The sequence below is a fragment of the Mesoplodon densirostris genome, chromosome 16 (genome assembly GCF_025265405.1).
Source record: "Mesoplodon densirostris isolate mMesDen1 chromosome 16, mMesDen1 primary haplotype, whole genome shotgun sequence".
Lineage (NCBI taxonomy): Eukaryota > Metazoa > Chordata > Mammalia > Artiodactyla > Ziphiidae > Mesoplodon > Mesoplodon densirostris.
Window position 1 is genome coordinate 15,555,186 of NC_082676.1, and position 14,295 is coordinate 15,569,480.

General features: G+C 47.4%; 1 protein-coding gene across 1 annotated transcript; it reads right to left on the bottom strand.

The window, feature by feature from the left end:
• On the bottom strand, positions 1-11,550 carry LOC132476583 (serum basic protease inhibitor-like). The gene is made up of 3 exons (XM_060078618.1): positions 11,457-11,550; positions 718-909; positions 1-29 (listed from the first exon to the last, which is right to left on the bottom strand). The coding sequence occupies exons 1-3, from the start codon at positions 11,548-11,550 to the stop codon at positions 1-3; spliced, it is 315 nt and encodes a 104-aa protein (XP_059934601.1).
• Between the last annotated feature and the right edge of the window lie 2,745 nt (positions 11,551-14,295).

The following is a 14,295-nucleotide window of genomic DNA, read 5'->3' on the forward strand; positions in this document are numbered from 1 at the left end:
CTACTTTGTGACAGGAACCGTGCTAAGTGCTAGGGATAAAGGGAAGACTTTCTCTCATGGCGCTTAGAGCTGACTGGATGAGACAAAGCTAAAGCAAGTAGACCCATGGGGGGAAGGAGAGAGCCAGGGTTCTGCTGAGGAGGGTGGGGTTGAGAAGGAAGCCAGGGAGGCTGAACTGTTTCAGAAGCAGCCACAGCCAGCCCTGCGTGGGTCCTCCTTGGACTTCAGCATGTTGAGGGAGCACAGTTCACTGGTCCTCTGCAAAAAGAAAGGGACTGGCTGAATGACATCTCTGAAGCCCCAGACTTGGACACGGTACCCTCTGTTGGGTCCTAGACCATCCCAGAAATGAGCAACCACAGTCCTCCCAGAACCAGGATGACCAACAAGAAGGAAGTGAGTTTTCCAAGCCTAGGTGGGGTGCTCAGGAACTCTGCAGACCTGCTCTGTAGGGGGGCTGACTCAGTGTTCCCATCTGAAAAAGGGGAGCATGTGAGGAGGCTCAGATTCTCATGACGGGGCTTCTAGGGTGACCTTCTGCCAAGCTGGGCCATGGAAGATCTGCTCAGTGTGTGGTTTCACAGGACACTGCAGCCACTTCTCCTGGGAGGCAGCGAGGAGGAAAGACACTGCGCAGCTGTGAATGGTGGGTGGTCCCCTGAGCCCCTTCTCTTTCCCCAGCCCTTCCCCTCCCACCCTGCCCTGCCCCTGTCTTACTCGAGGGCCAACTGGAAAAACCACAGGTCTTCATGCAGTCCCCTAATGTCAGGAAGTTGTTTTGCCTGCCGTCACAGCCGCCATATTGGAAGATCTCGCAGAGCCCGGAGCTGGCATTGTAGAAGTACCTCATAAATATGGCCTGGCAGCGACCAATGTAGGGAGGGTCCAGGCAGAAGGCAGGCCGTGGGTCTGCAAGGATGGGAGGGACTCTAGGTCAGTTATGAGGATGGTCATCAAAGCTTGGTCTATAAGGTCAACAACAGCAACACCCAGCTTGTTTGCAATAGAGAATGTTGGGGTGCAGGGGTGTGAAGTGTCAAAAGGCCAGTAGAGGGCCTGTGCTCCGACACATTACTATTAGTATTGTGGTGTGACCACGATATGGTAATCACCTTAAAAAATTATATCTTCTTCATGAAGTATTTATGGATTAATTGCCATAATACTTTAGATTAGTTTTGAAACAGTCTACAAAAAAAAGAGGACCCACATCAATAATATTCTCCACATGTTGATAGTTGTTGAAGCTGGATGATGGTTAAATGGGGTTTGTAACACTATTCTCTGTAGTTAATTGAATGGTTGAAAGTTTCCAGTGTTAAAAAAAAAAAAGTGTGAAGAGAATCCCCTGGTGGTCCTGTGGTTAGGACTCCGTTTTTCCACTGCAGGGGGCCCAGGTTCGATCCCTGGTCAGGGAACTAAGATCCCACAAGCTGAGTGGTGCAGCCAAAAAAAAAAAAAAAAAAAAAAAAAGTGTGAAGGAATCACGATGTAATGAAGAAAGGCATGAAAGAAAACACAACAGTGTGTTAGCTTTGGTTACCTCATGGGGACTGGAATAATGGAATATTGAGGTAATATTGATATTGTGATTTATAATAAATATATATTTGTCCTTCATCCCATTTCTGGTAACAGACTCCTAAAACCCCTGGAATTGCCAAAGTGAATAGAGCTATAAGTTGTCTTTTGTTATGGGACGGAGGTGACTGACTATTGGGAAGCCCCTAGTAACCCGAGGGTGGGCGCTGGTTACCACAGGAACTAACTGCCTGACCAGAGGGTTGGAACTTTCATTCCCACCCTCCTCCATGGCCTCCCCCAGCCCCGCTCAGGGAGGGGAAAGGGGCTGGAGGTTGAACAATCACCAGTGGCCATGACTAGGTAGTGAAACCTGCATAAACCCCTCAACAGACCAAGGCATTCATGTTTTTCAGAAGAACTGGGATGGACCCAGGGAACAACATAGGTACACACTCCGTCATGGCTCACCTGGACCACTGCAGCAGCCTGCCCATGGGCTTCTGTCTTTGCCCTTGGCCCCCTAGAGGCCACTCTCCACACTGCAGCCGCAGGGACCCTGTGACAACTTGAATCCTATCCCATTGCTCCCATGACCAAGCCCTCATCCCTCTCAGTCAAATTCTGACTCTTATCTTACACGACCTGCCCCATGGCCCCTCTGCCTCATCCCCTTCCGCACCAGCCCCCCTTCACCCACTCAGCTCCAGCCACCCTGGTCCTGGCTGCTGCTCAAACACACCAGGCCCATTTTACTGAAGCCTCTGTTCCAGCACCTCCTTATCATAGAAGGTTTGCCGACCAGTCTGTGGAAAGAGCACAGCCTCCTTTATCCCCATCACTCTTTTCAAAATATTCATCACGACCTGGCATATTATTTTCCCCTTTCTCTGTGATCTGTCTCCCTCTTAGGAGGCAAGTTAGTTTGCTATTTTGTGTACAGCTGTTTCCCCACATCAAGAACAATGCTTGTAAGGACTTGAGAAATATTGTTAATGGAATTGACCTCTCAGTTCATGCTCATGCTAAGTGTACGTTCATTGAATAGAATGGATATCACTGAATTGCTGTTAGTGAAAAGTCTATTTAATGATGAGGCAAGTCTATACAACTATGAATCTAGCTCTAACATTCTATATCTTGAGAGGATAGTAAAGTGATAGACAGGGGGGCAAGGGGAAGGGCATTGAGTTTTGACTAATATTGTTCCCGCCTGGAAGAAAAACAGCCTTAGGTCCACGAACAGACTCACAGCAGTGCTAGATTTCTTGCCCTCCCTGTAGTTGCCTCAGGCAGAGCAGAAGTTCAGCTGCCCCGCACTTTTCTGATTAATTTTAATAATAGAGAAATAATCATTATTTGACACCTAAATATTTTGGTCTGAGAAGGGGAAGATAAGTAGACTAAGTCTTCCAGATAAATACCTCTTGGGGGGAAATGGACATCATTGGTTATGAAATTCATGATTGGTTGGTTATCCCTTCAGAGAACCTGTGTAACACGTGTCCCCAGTCAGGTGAGGAAACCACAGACGACTTGCCCCAGCACACACAGCAGGTAAGTATTTAGGTCACCGTGATACTATCATGTCACAACCCATTTGATAAACTACCTGATTCTGCCAGGAATTCTGAAAATACAGATAACTGCTAAGAGTTTCTGGGAGCACCGACGCATACTAAACACAACCCTGCCCCCCGAGCCACAGTCACCAAATTAAAGGGGAGAGTGACTCCGGGTTTTGTCCCTGAGAGCAAATATGTGGTGTCCCTACTGACACCAACCAATTCTGCAACGCCAACTGGGCGTCCCACGAGTCAATTCACTTCTGACACTAAAACCACAGAGTTAGTGCAGATTCAACAATATGAGGGCTCAGTTCCACAAGACAGCCCCCATTTCAAATGCCAGTCACAAGTCCTGGGGTCACCCATACATGTGACCACCTTGCTATAAATTCGGAGGTTCCATGACCCCACTTCCCATTTTCAGTAATTTATTAGAACCACCCACAGAACTCAGGAAAGCCCCTTACTTACTGCTCCCAGTTTATTACAAAGGTTGAAGCTCAGGGACGGCTGAATGGAGGAGACGCATAGGGCAAAGGGGGGTTGAGGGGTGCAGAGCCTCCGTGCCCTCTCAGGACACTCTCCCCCACATCACCTCGAAAGTTCACCACTCTGGACGTTCTCCAAAACCCCGAAGTTTAGGGTTTTTTATTGAGGTTTCAATAGGTCAGCAAATTGATTGAATCATTGGTCACTGATGATTGAACTCAGCCTCTCCCCAGAAGTACTACAGGTTGAAAGTTCTAATTCTCTAAGCACCTGATGAGACTTTTTGGAGACGGGCCCCATCCTTAAGCTATCCTGGGTCCCCTTCCTTGACTCATCGTATTACCATACAGAAGACAGTAAATTCCAAGGGTTGCAGGACATCTGGGCCAGGAGCCAGGACAAGGATCAAATATGGATCTTTTCATTACACTACAGTGAGGGTCAGGGACAAGGCAGTGACCAGGAATAGTCTCAGAGATGGGGTCCCTGGTCAGGTGGAGTTCGGTGGGATACTTTTATTAAAAGCTGAGACATAATGATTCCTTTTGAGAGTCATGAAATGTCCCTGGAGTTACAAATGCCCAACTTCCCAGGAGACATCCAGAGAGGCTGTCAGCACCCACCCCACCCCTGCTCCCCAGCCCCTTCCATGGACTCCCCTCATCCCTCCCCAGCCTGTACAGGAGAGGTGAGCCGGGACTTACCTCTAATATGGCGCTTGTGTTTACCCACTGGGGTGCAGGCCACCAGGGTGCCCAGGAGGACGAGAAGAGCGGTGGAGAGGCCGAGCCGGCTCATGTTCGTGGCCTTGCAGGAGGGCTTCTGAGGGAAGCTGGGGACTGACGGAGCTTTTCATATCCCAGCTGAGGGGTGGGACAGGCAATGAGGAGGGGAGTGAGGAAGGGGTGGAGCTGGGCTCAGTCCTGTTTATTGCATAACCTCCCCACCTAACCTGCTTCTGCCTGCTGGAGCCAAATGCCCAGTAACAGCACTTCTCAGACCTGACTGTGACTGTGGGTCTCGTGGAAACACAGATTGTGATTCCACGGGTGGAATTTTGTCCAATAGGTTGACTCAGGGAGCATCCCAGCACCTAGAGCAGCGCGTGGCAGGTGATGGATGGTCAGTGAGTGGATGAGAGCAAATCAAAGGACAGATAAATGAACGGGAGTGCATTAGCTCTGGTCCTCCTTTTCAGCCTCCTGCTGACGTCATCACGTCTGGGCATCAATGCCCTTCACCCCCCACCCCAAATTCACTAACCTCAGAAGACAGGCGTGACACAGGACACCTTCCGGCAACCACTGCCACAGCTTCTCAGCTGGATGGAACTTGCTATTTACCTGGCACTGGTCCAAGCAGAAGCTGAGCTGGGGGAAGGCAATGTTCTCCTGGGAGACAAACCCTGATTTTCTGGGTAGAAAAAAGAGTAAGGGGCGTGGGCAGAGGGGAAGCAGGGAACTGAACACGTCTCCACAGCACGACCACTTACCACCCCGCACCTGGTAACACCAACAGGAGAGCTACCTGCCTGAGCGGACCTCAGGGGCTGGAGTGATCTGTGGGAGGCTGCAAAGATCGCCTGCAACAACTGCCCTTCTCGGGTCTCTCCATCTGTGGTTTTGGGGTCGGAGGATGTCAATTTGCATCCCAGCTCTCCCTTTCCCTAACTCTGTGACCTGTGGCCAGAAATCTCCCACCGCCCTGTGTTGTCAGGTGTCATCTGAGATCCCTGCTGCCCATGTCGTGGGGTTGCTATGGAAGCAGTGGAGTCAACAGACATATATTCCTTCTCCCTGCAAAGTCAGTCCTTGTAATAAGAATAATAGGGGCTTCCCTGGTGGCGCAGCGGTTAAGAACCCACCTGCCAATGCAGGGGACACGGATACGAGCCCTGGTCCGGACTCAAACATGCCACAGAGCAACTAAGCTCATGCACCACAACTATTGAGCCCGCGTGCTGCAACTACTGAAGCCCGCACGCCTAGAGCCCATGCTCTGTAACAAGAGAAGCCACCGCAATGAGAAGCCCGCGCACCGCAACTAGAGAAAGCCCGCGTGCAGCAACGAAGACCCAACACAGCTGAAAATTAATTAATTAATTATTTATTTTAAAAAAGAAGAAGAAGAATGAGTAAAGACAGCAGTAAACGAGTAGCTCCTTCCACGTGCCAGGCGTTATCCTAAGCATTGGACGTATATTAACCCATCTCATCCTCACGATAATCCTAACAGAGGGCGAGGAAATCTTAATATTTCCTAACAATACAGAGGAGAAAATTGAGGCCACAGGAAATCTGTAATTTGCCCAAGGTCATGCTGGGTAGGAACAGGACCTGAACCCAGGAAACCGGCTTCAGAGTCTGCGCACCATGCACTCGGCTGCTTTGTAAGGTATAAAGTGCAGGCACGTGTGAAGGCTTACATACCCTCCCCTCTTCACTTGTCCCATCTATTCACTCCCAATTACAACCATGTACAGCAAGGCCCCCCCATACACACTCACTCATCCACACACAGACAAGCATCCTCCCACTAACACACACGCACACACACTAACAGCTAACACTGCCGAGATGTGCTGATTACAATTCCCTCAGTGTAAATCTTTTATCTCCTTTCATGATCACATCAAATCTCTCCTCTCTAGGGTATATTTCTACCTTACCACCTATCACAGAGGAGAAGAAATGCAGCACACAGAGGTGAAGGCATCACCCAGCACCAAACTGCTAATCAGCAGTAGAAACAAGACCACAGTCTAACCTTCTAGGCATTCATACACACACACACACACACTCTCACACACACACACACTCTCTCTCTCTCTCTCTCACACACACACACACCCTGTGCTCCACTTCCAGGGTCAAGGAGAAGGGAGCTGGCTCAATGCCCAGAAGCCCCAGGAGCAAGCCCAGCCAAGTGTCACAGAGGCACACAGCTGGGTGATGAGCTGCAGAGGACGGGACGGGTTTGTGGCTGGCCCTTGAAGTGGGGCAGTTTTGTGGCACAGTCTTCCACCTGTGGGCTCTAGTCTAACTCTGGGGATTTAAGGTCAGAAGGGAATTGACTTGGGGGATGCCCAATGGGTGTCGGAGAGTTGGTTGGTGTTGGTAGAGACACCATGGATTTGGTGTCTGGGGGAAAAAACCCCAGACCCACTCGTCGCTGGGCTTTGGTGGCTGAGATGCGGCTTCGGGACAGGGGAGGAATGAGTGTGGGGCAGTGCATCCAGAAACTCTTACCCATTATCTGCATGTTACCAAGTCCCTGCAGATGTCAGGTGCTTCACTGACTGGATTTTGACAGAATAGTGTCTTGACTTGAACTTACCACTCACCACGAAGTGCCCAGTGGCCACTCACATATCTGCAGTTTCCCCATGTAGACAGGTGACACCTGCCACGCAGGTTCTAGGAAGGGATTACCCATCGTCACATAAAGAGTTTTTTCACATTCCATGGCCGATGCTATCCATTTACAGCACGATGTCTTAGTCTGGGGAGTTCACTGGTGGCACAGTGGTTATGAATCTGCCTGCCAGGGTCCGAGGATGGCACAGGGCCACCCACGCCTTGCCTGTGTCGAAACAGGCCTGGCTCTACATGAAGACCCTTTCCGGGTCAGACCCTGAAGCTCCCCTTGGCCTGCCACCTGTGAAGCAAGAGCCACCTGACCCTAAGGAGGACAAGGATGACTCCACTTCTGACTTGTCCGCAGAGGAGGAGGTAGGAGGGGCTGACACGCCTGTGATCATGGAGATTTTCAGCCTGGGTGGAACCTGCCTCCGGGACACAGCAGTATGGTTGCCAAGGACAGGCAATCGGAAAGGGAAGATGGATGTAAAGAGTGGGAGACCGAGGACACACTGGCGCCCACGAGCACGAGCTGGAAACCACGCGGATGGCCCAGAACCCATGTCAGCCCCTCACCACCCCTAACTTCGATGATGTGGGTTTCCTGCAGAAGAAGCTGGTGCCCTTCATCACAGAGTTAAATACGCATCTGGGCCAGGAATTAGAGAAGCCGAAGGAAGATCCTGGGGAAGGTGGAGCAGCTGCAGGCCTGGCTGCTGCCCCATACCAACGGGGTGAGCCAGCAGATAAATGACATGCGTGAACTGCAACAGCGCCTGGTGCCCCTGCACCAACCTTCCGAGTGCGCGGCTGCTTCACTTCTGCCCTCCAGTTATCATGCAAAATGTCTCGTGGCCCATCCTAACCAGAAGCCTACGAGGTAGGGATACTGGGAAACGTAGTCTAGTCAAGGTGACACGTTACAAAGCCACCCTGCCATGAAACAGCTCCCAAGGGTCTCACTACTCACCTGAGGATAACTTGATAAAGCTACGTTGCTGAAAGTGCAAAGCTGAAGACCATGGACTTCATGGTGACCCCAGCAAGTACAGAAATTCTGTCAAGCCCACCCAGAAAACACTTGCTGGTCTCAGCTATTTATGTGTCATTCAAGTATCGAGAACCTGGTCCATGGTAGGCACCGTACTTAATGCTGGGATTCAGGAATGAAAAAGATATAGTCCATGCCATTTTATTAAATACATCAGTATGCATTTAAAAATGGTGAATGGATTTCCAACTTTATTGTGGTATTTAATGGTGAAAATACAGAATTCAGGAAACTGTTGGGAGGACAGCCCTTGCAGGAACCTTGTTGGGTCACAATAGGCATTGGAAAATATATAAATAGTTTCTATCTCTATGTTGTTCTATTTTTAAATTATTTTTTAACAAAAAAACAACGAAAAAAGAAACTGCTGGCCAACGCAGGCAACATAGGTTTGAGCCCTGGTCCGGGAAAATCCCACATGCCGCGGAGCAACTAAGCCCATGCGTCACAACTACTGAGCCTCTGCTCTAGAGCCCATGAGCCACAGCTACTGAGCCCGCGTGCCACAACTACTGAAGCCCACATGCCTAGAACCTGTACTCTGCAATAAGAGAAGCCACCGCAATGAGAAGCCTGCACACCGCAACAAAGAATAGCCCCCACTCGCCGCAACTAGAGAAAGCCCACATGCAGCCATGCAGCCAAAAATAAATAAATAAATTTAAAAATAAAAAATAGAGAGGGCAGACAGCAGAAGCAAGATGAGCAGTTCTACAGCCTGTGGAACAAAAACCACATTCACAGAAAGACAGACAAAATGAAAAGGCAGAGGACTATGTACCAGATGAAGGAACAAGATAAAATCCCAGAAAAACAACTAAAGGAAGTGGACATAGGCAACCTTCCAGAAAAAGAATTCAGAATAATGATAGTGAAGATGACCCAGGACCTTGGAAAAAGAATGGAGGCAAAGATCAAGAAGATGCAAGAAATGTTTAACAAAGACCTAGAAGAATTAAAGAACAAACACCTAGAAGAATTAAAGAACAAACAAACAGAGACGAACAATACAATAACTGAAATGAAAAAAAATACACTAGAAGGAATCAATAGCAGAATAACTGAGGCAGAAGAACAGGTAAGTGACCTGGAAGACAGAATGGTGGAATTCACTGCCACGGAATAGAATAAAGAAAAAAGAATGAAAAGAAATGAAGACAGCCTAAGAGACCTCTGGGACAACATTAAACACACCAACATTCACATTATAGGGGTGCCAGGAGAAGAGAGAGAGAAAGGACCTGAGAAAATATTTGAAGAGATTATAGTTGAAAACTTCCCTAACATGGGAAAGGAAATAGCCACCCAAGTCCAGGAAGCACAGAGAGTCCCAGGCAGGATAAACCCAAGGAGAAACATGCCAAGACACATAGTAATCAAATTGACAATAATTAAAGACAAAGAAAAATTATTAAAAGCAACAAGGGAAAAATGACAAATAACATACAGGGGAACTCCCATAAGGTTAACAGCTGATTTCCCAGCAGAAACTCTACAAGCCAGAAGGGAGTGGCAGGACATATTTAAAGTGATGAAAGGGAAGAACCTACAACCAAGATTACTCTATCCAGCAAGGATCTCATTCAGATTCGATGGAGAAATCAAAACCTTTACAGACAAGCAAAAGCTAAGAGAACTCAGCACCACCAAACCAGCTCTACAACAAATGCTAAAGGAACTTCTCTAAATGGGAAACACAAGAGAAGAAAAGGACCTACAAAAACAAACCCAAAACGAGTAAGAAAATGGTCATAGGAACATACATATCGATAATTACCTTAAATGTGAATGGATTGAATGCTCCAACCAAAAGACACAGGCTCACTGAATGAATACAAAAACAAGACCCATATATATGTTGTCTACAAGAGACCCACTTCAGGCCTAGGGACACATACAGATTGAAAGGGAGGGGATGGAAAAAGATATTCCATGCAAATGGAAATCAGAAGAAAGCTGGAGTAGCAATACTCATATCAGGTAAAATAGACTTTATGTTTTTATTTTGGGATAATATTGTTCTAGCTTTTTTTTTTTTTTTTTTTTTTTTTTTTGCGGTACGCGGGCCTCTCACTGCTGTGGCCTCTCCCGTTGTGGAGCACAGGCTCTGGACGTTCAGGCTCAGCGGCTATGGCTCACGGGCCCAGCCTCTCTGCTGCATGTGGGATCCTCCCGGACCGGGGCACTAACCCGCGTCCCCTGCATCGGCAGGCAGACTCTCAACCACTGCACCACCAGGGAAGCCACCTAGCTTTTTTTTTTTAACATCTTTATTGGAGTATAATTGCTTTACAATGTTGTGTTCGTTTCTGCTGTATAACAAAGTGAATCGCTATATATATATATATATATATATATATATATATATATATATATATCCATATCCCCTCCCTCTTGCGTCTCCCTCCCACCCTCCCTGTCTCACCCCTCTAGGTGGTCACAAAGCACCGAGCTGATCTCCCGGTGTTATGCAGCTGCTTCCCACTAGCTATCTGTTTTACATTTTGTAGTGTATATATGTCCATGCCACTCTCTCACTTCGTCCCAGCTTACCCTTCCCCCTCCCAGTGTCCTCAAGTCCATTCTCTACGTCTGCATCTTTATTCCTGTCCTGACCCTAGGTTCTTCTGAACCATAAAATAGACTTTAAAATAAAGAATGTTACAAGAGACAAGGAAGGACACTACATAATGATCAAGGGATCAGTCCAAGAAGAAGATATACCAATTATAAATATATATGCACCCAACACAAGAGCACCTCAATACATACAGCAAATGCTAACAGCTATAAAAGAGGAAATCGACAGTAACACCATAATAGTGGAGGACTTTAACACCTCACTTACACCAATGGACAGATCATGCAGACAGAAAATTCATAAGGAAACACACGCTTTAAATGATACAACAGACCAGATAGATTTAATTGATAGTTATAGGACATTCTATCCGAAAAGAGCAGGTTACACTTTCTTCTCAAGTGCACACGGAACATTCTCCAGGATAGATCACATCTTGGGTCACAAATCAAGCCTCGGTGAATTTAAGAAAATTGAAATCATATCAAGCATCTTTTCCAACCGCAATGCTATGAGATTAGAAATAAATTACAGGGGAAAAAACGTTAAAAACAAAAAAAAATTTTTTTAATTTTTTTAATTTAAAACAAAGTGCTAAATTCCTTAACTTGGGATATCTGGTTTTCTTTACTATACAATAATCTTTTGACATTCAGACTACCTGCCCTGTGTTGGCAAACTTCCTTCTATATATCCTGGCTCCCCCCCACCTCCTCAGAGCAGTTCTCTCGCGGTTACTTGACATGCTGCCTCCCAGGCTTGAAGTTCAAAAAATTTCCTCCGAGTAAATCAACTCTCAACTTTTAGGTTGCACACTTTTTTCAGTTGACAATGGACTAGCCTCATTTCTCCCCCAGCCTGTGGAGGAGAGGTGAGCCGGGACTTACCTCTGGCACGGCTCTTGTGTTTACCCCCCGGGGTGCCAGCCACCAGGGTGCCCAGGAGGACCAGAAGGGCGATGGACAGGCAGAGCTGGCTCATGGTCGTGGCCTTGCAGGAGGGCTTCTGAGGGAAGCTGGGGGCTGACGGAGCTTTTCATATCCCAGCTGAGGGGTGGGACAGGCAATGAGGAGGGGAGTGAGGAAGGGGAGGATCTGGGGTCAATGCTGTTCATGCTTCTCCTCCCACGTAACCAGGGTTCCTGCTTCCGCCTGCTGAGGCCAAATGCCCAGTAACAGTGCTTCTCAAACTTGACTCTGCCTGTGGGTCTTGTGCAAGTAAATACACATTCTGATCCCCCAGGTCTGGGTGACGCCTGAGAAGCTGCATTCCTAACAGGCTCACCATTACAGGTGTGTCCCCAGTCCCAGTTTCCCCTCCTATGAGATGGTCCACAGGACCACAATTTGATAGCAAGCCTGAAGGAGCCTCACCGGGGTGGAGGAGAAGGGTAGCAGGTGCAGAGAAAAGCTGCCTTTCCCACGCACCTTGGGACGTAGATCAGAGAAGCCAAGGTCGGGAAGAGCTGGATCTCAGAAAGCCCCGCGTTCTCTGCCACGAACCTGCGCCTCTGCCTAATTCTCTGCCTTCACCTTAATTCTTGGCAATGATCACACACTGGTAGCCTATGACAAGTACAAGTCACGGGACTTCTTTTGTAAAAACAAACATGAGTCTCCTTCCATTCCCCGAGGATGAAGTGATTGATTAGATCCCCATCCCCTTCTCCTTCACTCAGGATGGCATATAAGCCTCAACTGCCTGACCGTCTTTGGGTCCCATGTCTTTGGGGATGCTCTACATATGAAATTTGGTTTTCTCCTGTTCATCTGTCTTATGTTGATTGAATTACCAGACCAGCCAAGGAACCTAGAAGGGAAACAGGGAAAGGTTTCCTCCCCAACAACAGTAGGAGGACCTGGGTTTGGCAAATTACTTAGTGTTCCTGGGCCTTGGTGCCCTCATCTGTAAAACGGGATTATTTATAAAATCAACTCCATTTCTTTGAGATGCTGTGAACGCATTTGCGACTAATGAATAGAGAATGCTCAGCTCTGTGCCTCTAGGTGGTAAATACTCAAAAGATTCAGGGCTCCTCTTGTGATCATCAACATGACACCCAACTCCCAGTAGGAACGTCTGGATCTGATCTCAGGCCTGTGTTGAAATAAATATCTAGACCCAAGATGTCTGGGGTGCCATGTCAGCAAGTTGAAACTTAATTCTCTATTCTTGTAAATGATCTACAGTTCTTTGGACCCTTGGGGTTGGAGACTGCCCACTTCATGAAGTGTTAAGTTTGTGTCACCTGAACTGTCTTCTTTAATCATTTTAGACAAGGGAAATGCCTGCTTTCCCTTTGGGGTCTGGGGCTTCCCTGAGGTCAGCTGTGCAGGCAGTATATGCCTGCATGCCTGACCACAGTAAAAACCCAAGACTCCCAGACAGGAGTGAGCTCCCCTGGTTGGCAACACCTCGGATGTGTTGGGCTGAGCGAAACAAGCAGAAGCTTGTGCCTGTGCTCCTCCAGCTTCACCTCATGCACTTTCCCCCTTTGGTGATTCTACTCTGCATCCATTTGATATAAACTTAAGTATAACACCTTTGTGTCCTGTGAGTCCTTTTATGAATTAAACCTGAGTGTGGTCTTGTGAACTCCAAACACAAGTAGTCTTGCTGTAGCAGAAAATAGTTGAGGCACCCCCATTATGTTAGACCTCCACCCATTCCACCTGTCTCCTACAGATGTTTTTCCCCTTTTCTTGCTTAATTGCACTCTGAAAATGATTGCCCTCTAGCTAAGGTTGCACTATGCACCTGATGTTCACTTCTCCAAGACAACCCTCCGTAACACTCCTTTCCTTTGTGAGCGTTCTTCATTCCAAAAAGAAGGTCACGGAACGATAATCTCGAGGACCACCAGAACCTATTCTGGAACCACGTGACGCCAGCCCTAATGATCTCAATGTCTCCAGGAGGAAAGAAGGATGCAAACTACATCAGCCCCGATCCTTATCTACAGCCCTATTTTCCACCCTGAAACTATAAGACCCTTTTCTACTTCCCAGGAAGCGGGGCACAGCCTTGAGTGTGTTAGCCTGCTGTGGCCCCCTTTGCCTGGCAAAGTAATAAAGCTACTCCTTTCTACTCCTCCAAAGCTCTGTCTCCGGGTTTCTATTCTGTACTGGTGAAGAGAGGCCGGTTTTTCGGCAACAGTTTCCGTTGTTATCCCCAAGTAGAAACTATAACCATAGAAGGTAAATAACTTGTCTGAGGTCACACAGATAGTGAATAGGAAAGCTGGAATTAGAATTCCTCCATCTCCAATGGTGAGGTTTTTAACAACTACTGAATCACAAGTGAAGATAATCTAACATAACTGATATCTCATATAGCAAACTCAATAATTGGAAAAGAAACTTTATTTCAAGATGTAATACAAGGAAATTTCCCTTACAAAAATCTGTAGATTGGAAAAAGCATTCCATGTTCCAGTACAAAAAAAGAAAAGATGCAGAATGATACCAAAATACGTTATCTCAAGGATAAGCAAAGAGGTCTTCAAGCTTTGCAGGTAGGAAAAAAGTCACCCCTAAGGGAGAAAAACATTCAGGCCACTTCACAGCGACACTCCATGGCAGAATTCAGTGGAACCAGGTCCACAATTGTTCTGGGAAAAGGAAGTCTGATCCAGGATTTTTTATCCCATCAACTTGTCCTTGAAATATAAAGGCAATATGCAAAAATTCAGGGAAAACAATACCTGTAAACCCTTTGTTTTTTAGA